This window comes from Lagenorhynchus albirostris, chromosome 2 (assembly GCF_949774975.1).
Source record: "Lagenorhynchus albirostris chromosome 2, mLagAlb1.1, whole genome shotgun sequence".
Classification (NCBI taxonomy): Eukaryota; Metazoa; Chordata; class Mammalia; order Artiodactyla; family Delphinidae; genus Lagenorhynchus; species Lagenorhynchus albirostris.
The window spans coordinates 34,293,424-34,308,255 of record NC_083096.1 but is presented as its reverse complement, the minus strand read 5'-3'; the positions used below and the strand labels follow the sequence as shown (position 1 = coordinate 34,308,255).

Here is a 14,832-nt window from a genome sequence, read left to right as displayed (position 1 = left end):
GGGTAAGGAAAGTTCCAAAGGTTATCATTAAAACCTGGCCTTCAACTATTTGATGTGTATCTACATTAAAATATTTAAAGCCTGTGTTGAGATAGGTAGTGAAAAGGGGAAACTGTAAAATGACTGTTGATACAAAAAGGAATTAAAAGAGTACTGACTGGCTAGAAAAATTACTTTCCTTGTGAAATCTTTTTATTTTACTTTTAAAATTTATTTACATTTTTTAAAAGTATTTAAATTTTAATCAGGTTCTTTTGTTTCAGTCCTTTGTAAGAAGCAGCTCTTGCTTATTTCCGCTCTAGGCACTGTTTCTTCACGTAGTTTTTGAGATTAGAAACTAGAGACTTCAGTTTGTTCAGCAAATGAAGTTAGGCCTTTTTAGAACTGGTCTGATAAAATATACATGGGGGAAAGTGGGGTTAATAGGTGGCAGAATCACATCAGAGCTCTGTTTCATATCTCTAGATGAAAATAAGAGGAACAAACGGTTCCGCAGGGGACGACAGTTCACTAGCCCTGGTGAGATGTCCCTTCAGATGATGGAGCACAGTGGGTGGTAACCACTTGTGAGGACTGCTGGATTCCCCTAAACCAATGTTCCCAAAATGCATTGCCTAGAACGGTAGTCCCACGAGGGCGAATAAGTTTGGGAAATGGGGTCTTCACCGCTTGGAGAGTTGAAGTGCGTATCAGAATATTAAAAGCTCTAAGAAATCTTTTAGTAAAAAAAAACCTGTTTAGGGCTTCCCTGGTGGCGCAGTGGTTGAGAGTCCGCCTGTCGATGGGTTTGTGCCCCGGTCCGGGAAGATCCCACATGCCGCGGAGCGGCTGGGCCCGTGAGCCATGGCCGCTGAGCCTGCGCGTCCGGAGCCTGTGCTCCGCAACGGGAGAGGCCACAACAGTGAGAGGCCCGCGTACCGCAAAAAAGAAAAACCAACCTGTTTAATCCACCATTTTCTAACCCTTCTGACTGGTGACACGTCCTCTTTTGAGAGGCATAATGTCTATTTTGCAATTATCAATACTTTCTGTGTTTCACAGAAAGTATTTTTACTTTATCTAATGCTAAAACGAATATCCTAATATTGGGTAACTGGCATTATTAGGTAGGAGATAATCATTAACAGTTGTAAGATTTCACATTGATTGTCACTACAAAGCACTGCACTTACTGGAATACACCCTGTAACTGAAGGGAGTCCATGAAGTTGACTTCATTTGGAATAATTTTCCAATAAGAGGGCATTATATAATGAAAAATGAAACAGGGACAATAATTTCTAATAGCTGTGCAAGTTAGGTGGCAAGCATTGGTGGCAAGGAGGTTGCTGGAACAGAGTTGATTTTATGATTCTTGTATGTTTTGAATACACATCATTTGATAGAAACCCCTCTCTAGTCAAGGTCGCCTTCCGTATTGCCAAATCCAGTGGCCGATGTTCAGTCCACATGGGACCTTATAGCAGCACTGATTACTTCCTCCTTCTTAAGATATTCTTCGCATGCCTTCCAGGAAACCACATTCTCTCCTGAACTTCCTCCTGCTTCTCTGGTTGCTTCTCTCATTTACTCTGCTGGATCCTGTTCTTTTTTTCAAACCTCTCGGTGTTGCAGAAGCCCAAGGCTCAATCTTCGATCTCTCTCTACATTTACTCCCTAGATGACCTCATTCAGTCCCGTGGCTTTAAACATTCTTTATATGTAGGTGACCACGAAGTTTGTATCTTCAGGCTTGACTTTTCTTTTAACCTCTAGATTTTATATCTATCAGCCTTCTTGACATCCAAGATAGCATCATAAGATGAACATGTCCTGAAACAACTCTTGAGCGCTCCCGTTGTCTTCCTTAAGGAAGACCATTTAAGGTCTTCCTTAAATGGCCTTATCACATGCCCATAACACAAGTCAAACGCCTTTGGGGTTATCCTTGATTCCCATCTTTCTCTCATGCCCCACACTGATTTATCAGCAAATTGTCAGTTTGACTTTCAAAATATACTTTAACCCAATCACTGACTACTGATGCTACCAACATTGTCCAAGCTACCACCATCTCTTACATAGTTTACTGCAATTATACCCTTTCTGGTGTCCCCAGTTTCATCCTTGTTCCACAGCCTCTCTCTCTTCACACAACAACCAGAGTTTACTTTTAAACATGTAAATCAGATCATGTCCCTTGCTGCCCACAACTCTCCCAATAACCTCACCTAACTAAAAACAAAAAACAAAAAACAAAAAACTACATTCCTACCATGGCTTATATGATCTGAGCCCCCAGCTACCACCCCAACTATTTGCCACTCTTCCCGCTTCCTCACCGCACTCAGCCACACTGGCCTGCTTGCTGTTCCTCAGACACTATAAGCATATTCCGTCTAAGGCCCTTGCACTTGCTGTGTCCCCAGCCTGACAGGAAATACCTCAGGTCTTTGGATGGCTGCTCCTGCCTCTCATTTCGGTTTCTGCATAAATGACACCTCTTTAGAAAGGCCATCGGAGCATCTCTTGACATTCCCTCTTCCACCCACCTTCCTGCTTTATCTTTCTTTATGCACTCAATTATCACTCACCTGTGGCATGTTACTTGTTTACTGTCTTTGTGAGGCTGGGACTTCTGTCCATTCTCTGCTGTATCTGCACCTGGATCAGTGCTTTAAACCTAGCAGGTGATCAATAAATCTTTTTTAAATGAATACATGAATTCTCTAAAAGACTTTTTATGTCACTGTGAATCTGGTATACTTCCAGATTCTGGTATACTGATGGGTTAGATTCCCACTTCAAGTGGCAGAAGGAAATCTGGGAACAGGGTGATTCCACAGCACTCTGAGATGTCAACACCCTTCAAAGAAGATCAGGAAAAAAGCCTACTTTCTCTGTAACTGATATTGAAGTGTGGTATAAAACCTACCTGCTTCCCCTTATTCTGATCATATGTAAGAGGGAACAGTGGTTCTCAGTCCTCCCTCAGAGTCTTGTTTCTTCTACAGTATCAGCCATGGGAACCTACAGTATGAGAGAGACCTGTCTTGGGGGAACATTTGGTCATTTGTTTCTGAGCTTTTATAAAAGGATCGACTGTCCTTCATAATGGACAACATGCTTATTAAATTTAAAATATTTTATTTTAGGAAAGGTACTCTTAGATTTGTTTCAATCTTGTTTTCTATATTCACAGATTAATCATGATCACCTTAGATACAGCTATTGATTCTTCTTTCTAAATCTGTATAAAAAGGATGTTTTCTTGAAAAAACCACAAGAAAAATATAGCTGCTTTCTTTTTCCCCGGGTCAGTCACTCACTCTGGTTAGATTGCACAAGTAACTCTGGCTGCCATCTAATACTTTTAAGTATTTACAGGCATAGTTAAAACTATACCCCTAGACCACCAGCTTTCAAAAGAATTTGGATCTGTTTGATTTACAATAAATATGTACCAAACATATGAACAGTTTCTAAGCTGCTAACGAGGAGGTTTTAAAAATAAAAATTGCTAACAGTTATTAAGCAAATTTCTATGTCAGGCATATGATAATTGCTTTACACAAATTCACTTAATTCTTTCAGAATTCCTTTGAGGTAGGGTAAGGTTCTTTTAGAAATATCACTTTAAAGATACAAAAAAAGCAAGGCTGGAAGAGCCTCAGTGATCTGCCCAGGGCCACATAGCTACAAGGTGAGGCCAGGGCTTGAACCAGGTCTCTCTCTATAGCCAGATTCTCACTGTGACACCATGTTGATGGCAGATGGAGCTGGCTAACATGACAATGCCGATGGTTCCAGGATAAGCCTTTGGTGTGGGGCATGTGAACTGCTCCACTTGGACAGGTTATTGAGAACCACGATCCACTTATTTTATATTTATACATGTACATTTGTATTTACAGAGAAAGTGCTGGTAAACTAACACACAAACAGCCACTGTAACAGCCATTTCACTACTTACAGAAGTCTCAGCACTCTTAACCGCTCCAAGTTGGCTGAGTTTGCATCCTGTCTCTGTATTACTACAGGATTTGATCTGGACAGGAGCTGATACTCCTTGACAGACACTGCTTTCAGTATACTGCACAGCTCGAATTGGTCAGTCGTCCAGCTTTATGTTAAAGAAAATTCTGACGTGATATAAAGAGTTTTTTTCCCTATAGAAGCTGTAAAGTTTAAATTAGATATTTTTGAGAAATTCTTCATGCTGTTTCTATACCTTTTATAAGCCATTCAATGTCAGTAAAAGCAGAAACTCTATCCCATTCTCCCAGACAACTTCTGGACCAATTAGCATTGATGATTAGCAGTGGTATGCTGGTAAATGTTTATCAGATGGCTCTCCAAGGGGACAATAAAGCCATGATTTGTAGCTTTTGCCAATTTCTGTGGTGTAAATACTCCCACCATGGCTGATCTCAAGCCACTAACATATTATCACTGAAAGTGGAGTTGGAAAGACATACACGGAAGCACACCTTTATATAATATTTCTACCCTGCAGGCACAATAAATAACTTCAAGAGCATAGGTATAAAAAAGTTAGGAAGTGATGAGTTTTGAGTAGTTATAGTTAAATTACATTAAAAACGAAGGTAATAAGTTTCTCTAATTTAATTTTAAATAATGGCTGGGTTTAACAACCAGCTCTCAGAATGAATACTTAACAATTGGCTTTTATAAGCTGGTATGAGCTAGCCCAGCATACCACTGAAGTGCCCCAAAGGTAGCAAGATTCAACTTTTCCTTTCGATGTTTTAGATGACGGACGAACTACTGACAGCAGCAGCAGGAGTTGGAGGGCCTTCGGACTATAATAAGGAAAAGCACATAAATCCTTTGAGCATGCCAGGGAATAACTTGGGATTTGTTTTGATTAATTTAAAGTCTATCTACATATAGCAAGGATCATCGCTCTTTATAATTTCAACTTATTTTTTCAAACTTCAGCCAAGAGTCATCTTCAAACCCAGGGTGTGGTCCATGAAGGAGGCGGCCAGTGGAGTGAAGCATCTAGCTATCTTCTTCCTTCCCAGCTGGGTATCCTAGCCCGCTCTTACCAAAAGTCTGAGCCAGGGAAGAGGAGAGTAACTTGAATAGCCAGGTAAACATCTAATGATTTGCCCAGGGAGGACCCAGGTACCAGAACTCAATTTAATTTCTTCTACCCAACCAAGTATTAGAGAAGACCGGAACCAAGGCGTCGAGAGGTTGCCTCCGCTGCCACCCCAGCTTTCTTCAGCCCTTTGACCTGAGCTGGTGCGCAAGAGGCCGGAAGTCTTCGCCAGCCTCCTTCATCTCAGTTTTACCTCTGGTAGCACTCCAGGCTTTCCATTCCAAGTGCTTTGTCCTGGGTAGGAACTACAAGAGAAAAAACAGGTAGCATGTTTGAGCAGTTCTGATTAACTAGCCCTTATTCATCCCGACAGCTTACTTTTTGTTTCTCTGCCATTCAACGGCTCACATTAGGAAGCCGAGTGGAAAGTCAGACCTACTAGTTCTGGTAGACTAGTCGGTGGAGACAGTTTGCTGAGACTAGTGTCTAGGGCTTGGGGAATATGGTTTTTTTTTTTTTTTTTTGTCTCCCGTGAACAGGGAACTCATGAAGTCTTACTCATTGGATATTCATCAGAGCTTTCTTGAACGGTGGCCTAACTGAAGGCCCGGTGCCGAGTGCTGGACTGAACAACTCTGGTACCTGCCACCTCAGGCACAAGGATGTAGTGTGTGCTGACTGGGGGGCCCACACTGATGTTTAAAGGGAGTGTATGATCACCTACTGCGAGACAGGACCATGGATGCCTGACCCTGCAGTCTTTTTGTGATTGGTATTTTACTTTCTATGAAGAGGAGAACGTTTCTGCCTTAAGAACTGGCTGTGTGCACAGCTGGTTCAGTTGCTGGGACTTTGAGAGCTCTGGGCGGAAAGGCAGGTGAGAGCTCAGGGTTATGAAAATAGCTTTGGGACTCCCCCTGCCTGGGGTCTCCAGGAGCGAGACTATTCTTAGGAGGTGTCTCTGCCCTGAAGGAGCTTTTCTTTGCCACTTGGCCTGAAGGACTTCTTTTTGAAAAAAGAGATTTGGACTCGAGTCAAGTCCCAAACTGCAAAGAAATGGCCAATTAGGCTGCTGGGCCGAGTTCCAGCCAAGGAGGCAGGCTCTGCCTCTCCGTGCTCAGCACAGGCTGGAATGCGATTCTTGGCCCATGGTCCCCTGGTCTGGTGGGATGCAGGAAGCCAGTTCACAGACCATGCCCCCTCCTGATGGAGAAACCATGAGTCAGCCTATCCCGTTCCCTCTTGCCCTGAGAGCCCAGCACAGACAATCGCAGGGCAAAGCAGGAAGAGGGGAAAAGGAAGCTGTAGAAAAATAAACATTTCCTTGCATTTTACTTGGAACAGAACAGCATTTGTGGCGTGCTAAGATCCACAGCGTCTCTCACGTGCCCCCCTGCTCTGTTTTCCTCCTCTTGTGTAGAAACAGATTCTTTCCTTACCTGATGAGAGTCCAGGGTGCATCCTGTGGAAAAACAGGAGCAAGATATAGAAGGTAAAAGCCAAGCCACCAAAGATCACGCCACAGACCAGGAAACTATAGCTGCCCCGAGCCTGGAATACCTGCCAAAGGGGAAAACACAGAGAAACAGGCCATCAAAACCTCACAGAAAGATGTATTGGAGGAAGCAGCCTTCTCGGGCCTCAGCAGGTTTTTCAGTCAAGTTCTGGCCCAGCATGCTAACAGACAGAAACACTGGTAGGAGGGACATCTTGGCCTTGTTTCAAGGTTATGTTTCTGGAGGTGGCAGAAATCCTGCTGTATGGCAGAGGTTGGACCCAGTGACCCCTGCAGTCCCTTTCAGCTCTGTGTCCTGGAACCTTTGAAAATCTCTGTATCTTCCTTAAAACTCCAATCATATTAGCTGTTTCTATACCCCCAAGCCCTGATCAGAACTCTGCAGAGGAGAGAGATATATCTACATATCCTTTTATTATGATATATATGTGTGTGTGTGTGTATATACATCCTTTTATTATGAAAATTTAAAACATATACTCAAGTGGCATATGGAATTCCCATGGACCCATCACCAACTTTAGTAATTAGTATGTTTCCTCTGTACCCCTCTGTACCTCTTCTTCCCTGCACTAGATTACACTGAAGCAAATGACATCACGTCATTTCAATGCAGAGGGTAGTGTAAGATGTAGCTCTTCCTCCTGTCCAGCAGGACAAAAGGGAAGGAGAATTGAGTAGTGATTAGAGGGATTTTGGAGACTGAAAGACATAAGTATGGACGTCATCACTGTTGGTTATTACAGGTGTGACTGAAGGCAGGTTGCTTAATCTCTCTGAGTTTCAGTATCCTCCTTTGTAAAAGGAAGCATAACAATATCTTCATTACTGTCTTCCATAAAAAGTAGGTGGATTTTTTTTTTCCTGATGAACAAATGAAACGTGGGTATGTTTGAAGAGAACTGGGTGAGTTGGGCCCTTGATCAGGGCAGGAGTCAGGCAGGAAAGCTGGGCCCTTTGTAGGGTGGCCAGAGGCGAGGAGAGGTGGGGCAGGGAGTGGTGGATTGAGAGGGATGGAAAGGAACTCCGCCTGCAGCCCAAACCCATCCCAGGCTCTGAGAGCTAAACATTCCCACGGGGCCCTCTGGCCCTGCTCCCAGACGTGGCCTGTGTTTGCTTTGGACAATCCCTAGCATCCCTTTACATCTCCAGGTCCCACATTTGGAGGCTCAGCTTCCAAGGGTGGCTCGGAAACGGAAACAGGTGACGGAGACAGAGTGGGGCTCCCACTTGCTGTGTGGGAGGCTCAGGGAAGGGACAGCCTAGGTCCAGACTGGGGCTGGCCACATCTTCTCACCTGCCTGGGGGGGCGCTCCCTGATTACTCCCCCACCCCGAGTTTCCCCACATACCGAGCCAACCAGCATCTGGAGGGCCATCTCGCCAACGCCTGCCCCTGTTACCAGCACTGTGGTCGCACAGCCTAACCAAAAGAGAAGGATCTGGCTTAGTAATAGCAAGTTAAGGAGACAGAAGTCAGCTGGCATAATCCAGGTTGTTTCCGGGAAGCCTCTGGAAAGCGGTACAGCTGCCTAAGAGACTACTTTGGATCCCTGAGATTTCTCAGACTTTAGCTCTGAACTTTGCTTAGGTCCTACTCGTCATTATATCCCTTCCTTGTTCTGAAACCTTCAATTGCTCACGATTGCCTCCAGCGTAAACTCCAAGTTGCTTAGCCTGGCATTCAGGGCCCTTCCCAATCGGAATGCCACCTACCTTTCCAGAAAGATTTCCTGACCTCCTCTGCCAGGCAGGCTAGTGTCCTCACTGCCCTGGCGTCGTGCTGACCAGCCACACCTCTGGTCAACCCGGCAACATGGCACAGACCTTCGGAGCCCAAGCTTCAGAGTCAGACTTGGGTTCCACGCCCGCTACATCACCTACTAGCATGGGACCTTAGGCAAGTCCTTCCCATTCTCTAGGCCCTGGTTTCCTTCGGTAAAATGGGCATGACAACACCTCTTTCGCAGGGTTGCTGTGTGGAAAACTCTGACGCAAGACACACGTGAGCGCTCAGCAGAGCGCTGGCCGGTTCTCCGCTTAAACCCTTCAACGCTGCCATCAGGATCAGGTCCAAATGCTTTAATGTGGTTTGCAGGGCCCTCTATAATCTGCCCCCGTTGAGAGCTCAGACTGTCACAGTATCTGCTCACAATCTACCCTCCAGTCAGGAGAAACTCTCTTCCGTTTCCTGACCCTGCACACACTCTCACCGCCAGCTTCTCATACATGCCTTCACCCCCTCCTGAACATTCCTCCTCTTCCTCTGTCTGGAAAACTCCTGTTCATCTTTTAAGTTGAGCTTTCCATCATAATCTTCTCCCCCCAGCCCCCATCCTTGAACCTGGATTAGCTCCTCCTCTGTGCTCCCTCAGCCCCCTGCACTCTACTCTCACGTGCCTCACCCACCTCCCACCTGTTTACCAGGCAGCCTCCCTCTACAGGCTGGAAGCCCATGAGAAAGGATGTGCCTTGAATTTTAGTTCAGTGGCATATACCACTGCTTAATATTAGCACAGTGGCCAACGTACGGTAGACATTTACTGTTGTTTGAATCAGAGATCGCCATTGTCTCCTCTGTCCTTCAAGTTCCTCACTTACATTTATACCTGTCTCTGTGCCTTTGCTCTCACCCTGTTCACTGCCCCCCACCCCATCCTTCCCCAGAATGCCTTTCCTTTTTCCTCTGACTTTCCAAACCCTGGGGCAGTTCACGTTCCCTCCTCTCCATGAAGCTATCTCTAGATTCAACACTGGTCAGCAGTACCCACTGTCTATTCCACTCTATTCAAAAACCTTTCAGTACCTGCTGTGCATCAGGTACTGTGCTAAACACTGAGGGTACTCAGATGAATAATAAGAGTTAACGTATATACTGAGCACCTGAGAGCCAGTTACGCTAAGTCAAGAGCTTTACATTTCCTCTCGTGCACAAAACCATCCTCACAGGAAGGTATTTGCATCCCAATTTTGCACATAAGAAAACTGAGGCTCAGAAAGGGGAAGGAAATTGACCTGCACAAGGTCACAAAGCCAGAAGGTGTGGAGACAGGACTGACCTTCAGATCTGCTGATGACCTCAAAGCCCATGCTCTTGCCCTTGTCCCTTGCTGGTGCATTCAGGGAGTGTGTTGTCAAGAAGAGGACGCAGATAACATAGGTAGAAAAGCCTTGAGGTGGGACAAACATGAGAGGCAGGTACAAAGGAGCGGGGCACACCTTCCCAGTGGGGTCAGAGAAGCTTCCCAGAGGGGGTGGAAGGGGAGGGACTTGAACAGGCAGATGAGAAGGTGGGACAGAAGAGAGAGGGCATTCCAGGCAGAGTGTGGAGATACAGAATGGGTTTTGTGCTATCAGGGAATAGCAAGTAATTCAACATGGCTAGAATGCGGGCTCTGAGGGGAAGCAGGGAGGGAGAAGGCTGGAGAAAGGAAAAGCGCTCCACAGAAGATGTGAAGGCTGTGAACAGCTCTGTGTTTCTAAGCAATCCCTCTGGAGCCGTGTAGAGGACAGCCCAGTAAGTGTTCCTCACCCTGGCTACACGTTACCATCACTCAGCAGCTCTGGACCAGTTACATCAGACTTCGTGGAGATGAAGCCCAGGCACTGGGCTTTGTTACAAAGGCTCCAGGTGATTTTAATGTGGAACCAGCAGTGAGAACCACTGATGGAGGTAAATCTGAAGGCCAGGAGACAAGCCAAGACCTGCCAAGGCAGGGATGGGAGTGATTAGAAATTACGAAAAGCTGGGCACCCTTAACTAATCCGAACAGGTTAAGTGGTTGAACTAAGGCGGGGATGGTGAGAAAAGAAGAGGACGGATTTGAGTGATCATTTGCAGCAGAACCAACCAACATAACATTCTTCTTCTTATTAAACTCTAACATTTGTTAATCACTTCAACCTCTGTGGGATATACTATGTGACAGGTGATACCAACATTACTTCATTACTTCCTTTACTCGTTTGAAGTTTGGGGATTATCCTTTGATTTCAAGGACCCAGGTCTCAGGATCAACTCAGCAGATGAGCGGGGTGTAGCTCTCATTGCTCTGACCCTGCCTGGCGCCCCCCGCAACCCCGTACACCAACGGCCCCCACTTCTGCTCTAGAGAAATCACTCATCTTTAGTGCTGGTTTTCCAACACTCTAGGGCACCTCTGATTACTTCTGAGGGTAACGTTAAATGTTCAAAACAATTATTTTTAATTAACTTATTTTAAAAAAAGATCTTTGCTATACGCCCTTGGGAGGCTACGGAAAGGGAAGGAGACTAGTTGAGGGAATCAGAGGTTTCCGACATCAGGCACAACCCTCAATCAGGTGTGGAGTCATTGTTCTACTCCTCTGTTTCGAACAAAACCCACAACAACAACAAAACACAGAGGTCCTTTACTGCTAAGTTATAAAACCCCTTTCCTATGCTATAATTTTTCCTGTGCAACTCTGCTTTTCTTTGAACTTGTTATTTCCAGCACATGGGTGTTACACAAGATGCCAGCTGTGGGTCTGTAGACACCGCTACCGGGAAAAAGAAAATGGGAAAGAGATGCTTACTGTTTCTCTGTGGTCTGAAATCACATGATCCGGTATAACGTTGAATGGGGGGGGGCACGTGGGCCAGAACAAGCCTGTTGCCCCCAGAGTCAGGAGGGGAGCCTTCACTTCTGTGAGGAGGTGGGGCAGGGACCTTGTAGCTGAAAGACCCCAGGAAGAGGGGCTTGCGGGGAGGAAGCAGCGCCCGGCCCGAGGGACTGCCTCTTCGCTCTTGGGCGCGCCGGCTCACCTTTGTACTGCAGGATGTCCTCAGTGTAGGCCAGCATGCTGGGAAAGGTGCTGCTGAGGAACAGGCCCAGAGTGGCTGTTCCCACGAACAGGAAGACGACATTGTAGGAGAAAACAAGAAGCACCAGGAACGTCACCACCACGCCGACCTGTCATGGCGGAGACGAAGGCGATGAGAAATTAGGGAAAAGCTGGCTGGTCATGGAGAAAGGAAAACCAGCAGTCCGTCTGCAGACTTGAAAAGTTCCTCTCCAGCCGCAGGGGCAGCGCTGTGTGACCCGTGCGCTCCCCTGTGGAATATGTGGGAACTGCACCTTCCCCAGTTGGTGTCGGCCAAGGAAACCCTGAGAATAGGAGAAAGGGGGGAGGGGAGCCCAGCCAGACATCTCGCAAACAGCCTACCGCGCATGCCTTAGAAACGCTTAGCTCCTACTCCGTTCCGACCTTACAAACAAAGCTTTGAAGCGTCGCCCGGAAAATCTCTAGACTTGGGAAGTTTTAAAAACACCTAACTCTTTTATGTTAGCCTGCATGACAGAAGACTGAGGATGCCAAGGGCGAATTAACAACTCTGCCAACCAACTCTGCTCCCACTCGGCGTGGCCCCCTCCTCAGTCGGTGGCGCAGACTGGCTGTCAGCCTGCTTCTCACCTCCCTACCAGACCCTCATCCTCACCTCTGCACCGGGACACACACGTTCCCTCTCCCCTGCCCATCTTCTTCCCTAGCCAACTGTAAGCTCCTTAAAGGCAGAGACCTCATCCTATAGAACTCAGCACCCCAGCCATTCCCCGCAGGGCCCCCCCACCCACGTGTGTACTCATTAACCAGTAAGTGGTTGTTGAGATCCAGGAGAACATCAAGAGCAGAGTGACCCTTAATTTTAAAATGAGCGGAATCTGGGAAGAAGTTGCAGTGAATTCGAGACATGGCAGCTGCAGCATCTGGGAGCTTGCTCAGGGCTGTTCAGCTGTGGTCCCAACAGGCTGCCCACGAAAAGTACCTGAAAAGCTTTAAAACAATTCAGACACCCAGGTTCCCCTCCACACTTCCCCCTGCTCCCCGAATCAGAATCTCTGGGGTAGGGGCCCAGGAATCTGTATATTCCAAAAGCACCTCCAGTGGGTCTCATGTATGTGGGAATCACTTGCTCTAGGATAATGTTTTCCCAAACTTGCTTGATGACACGAACCCCCTAGAGTGTTTGTTGAATATAGAGATTGCTAGCCCCCTCCCCTGGACATTCTGATTCACCAAGTCTGAGCTGGACCCAGAAATCTGATTTTCCTTTTTAGAAACCAGCACCCCGGGTGAGTTTATCATCAGTGCCTAACTCATGTGGAGGCTTCAGACTTCCTTTTCTCACCAACCCAGAGTCATGCCCACTGTCTTCTCTCTAAGCAGCTGGCCTCGTGTGCTAGAGAGTCTGGCCACCAGCAGCCCCTGTACCCTCACTCTTCTCCACCTCACGGACCTCAGGAGTCTTTCTGCCTGCATCACGTCACCATCACCCCAGCTCCACAGAACAGGGGCCCTCTTCTTACTAAGCTTAGCCCTTCCTTCGCCTCTGTCCTTCGACCCCGTCCCCTCTCCCCTGGCCTTCTTCATTCACTTACTCTCTGACGTGCTAACCTCACAGGCCTCCGCCTTACAGGCTTCCTGCCTTTCTCCTCTGCCTACAAACACGCTCATACCACCTGACTCCTGTCAAGCAAGACTCCCTTCACAGACGTATTTGCAATTCTCACACCTCCACTTCCTTCTTACCCTCAACCTCTTTTTTTTTTTTTTTGGCTTCCCCTGTGCGGCTTGCGGGATCCTAGTTCCCAGGCCACCAGGGATCGAACCCACCAGGGATCAAACCCGTGCCCCCTGCAGTAGAACCACTGCACTGCCAGGGGATTCCCACCCTCAACCTCCTGAGTTTGGCTTCTACCCCCCTCCCCCCACCTCCCATCTACACCGAACAGAAATTTCTTTCTTGAAAGTCATCAACGAGCACAAGGCCAAATCCAAGGGCCTTTCTTGGGGCTCATGATCTTTGACCTCTGTGGCCTCTACATAGTTCCCAACCTTCTCTCCACTAGAAACTCAATTCAAGGAAGTACTTTCCGACAGTGGATTGGACTTCCTGGAAAGGTGGCGAGTTTCCAGTCACTCGGGGGTGTTTAGACAGACTGTAGACCCTTTGGAAGGGATATTACAAAGGTGATTCAATCCCTGGTCGGAGGTTGTGCTAGGCAACCTTACAGGAATCTGTAATCTGGACCTCTTTGTCATAGATGGTGGCATGGACACACATGAGGGTAAAAGTCTTAACCCACTTCTCAGGCCCAGACCTCCTGCCTCCGGAGAAGACCAGTTCCTTGAAGGCCATCCTATATGCCAGTCTGGCTACTTAAGAATCATCTGGGAGGGCTTCCCTGGTGGCGCAGTGGTTGAGAGTCTGCCTGCCGATGCAGGGGACACGGGTTCGTGACCCGATCCGGGAAGATCCCACATGCCGCGGAGCGGCTGGGCCCGTGAGCCATGGCCGCTGAGCCTGCGCGTCCGGAGCCTGTGCTCCGCAACGGGAGAGGCCACAGCAGTGAGAGGCCCACATACCACCAAAAAAAAAAAAAAAAAAAAAGAATCATCTGGGAGAGCTGCAAGATGTAAATTCCCAGGCCCCAGCCCAGAGATGGTGATTCTGAAGGCCAAGGGATCCCTGCCCTTCACTGGCCATAGGGCTCTGACCAGCTGGGCACCAAGGTGAACAAGGGAGGATCAAGGCCAGCACCTGCTTCTCTCTACTCCTTGCAGGCTGTCAGCTGGGATCTGCTCCAGACACAGCACTGATCGTCTCCTACAGCCCCTTTCTTCCATGGGTGCAAAATCAGAGGCCCACAGAGAGCAAAGGACTTTTCCAAGATCGCACGAATAGGCTCCACCCCTTGGATTTCCATCCCTTCCCCACCAGCATCTCTCTCCTCTCCTCTCCTCCCTCTACTTCTACATTTCTCACCTGCTGTCAGAGTCCAGTTCCGAACAAATGTCCTGGGGCAGTGCTAGGGCCAGGAGTGAATGGTTCTTCTGGGTCTCCAAAAAGTGAAAGGAGGCCACTTACCACATTGACGAAAACCATGGTAGCTGGCTTCACTCTTGAGGAGATGGGAATGGAGATGAGCCGACCCAGAGTGATGAAGCCCCAGAAGAGGCTGGGGAGGTAACCGGCCACCTTGTGTCCCACAGACAGCGGTTTCTCTACTGCATAGCTGTACACAAAGGCGGAGTATGCCCCCTGTGGGGAGACAGGTCCTGCTGAGCACACCTGCAGCATACCCCCGCAGAGGAGGCCTAGCTGGGGCAGGTGTGGTGTGGGCCGGCAGGGACTGGTCCTGCTGCCAGAGGCTTAGGGGTGGGCTTGGAGCCGAGACCACGCGGCACACACAGGCCTGAGCTGAGAGTGGAACCTGGGCACCACAGCTTACGGACGGTGCCTGCAG

General features: G+C 47.7%; 1 protein-coding gene across 7 annotated transcripts in view; it reads right to left on the bottom strand.

Moving 5' to 3' along the window:
• Positions 1 to 170: 170 nt before the first annotated feature.
• Positions 171 to 14,832, bottom strand: part of MFSD4A (major facilitator superfamily domain containing 4A) — a 29,900-nt gene continuing 15,238 nt past the window's right edge. For 4 of the 7 annotated variants that reach the window (XM_060129640.1, XM_060129612.1, XM_060129621.1 and 1 more), the window contains 5 exons: positions 14,454 to 14,627; positions 11,349 to 11,496; positions 7,915 to 7,985; positions 6,487 to 6,607; positions 171 to 5,352 (listed from right to left, as the gene is read on the bottom strand). In XM_060129640.1, coding sequence (XP_059985623.1) covers positions 5,297 to 5,352; positions 6,487 to 6,607; positions 7,915 to 7,985; positions 11,349 to 11,496; positions 14,454 to 14,627 — 570 coding nt within the window. In that variant the 3' untranslated portion in view covers positions 171 to 5,296. The remainder of the gene's footprint in view (positions 5,353 to 6,486; positions 6,608 to 7,914; positions 7,986 to 11,348; positions 11,497 to 14,453; positions 14,628 to 14,832) is intronic. The other 3 variants (XR_009536867.1, XR_009536879.1, XM_060129631.1) reach the window with 2 other exon arrangements.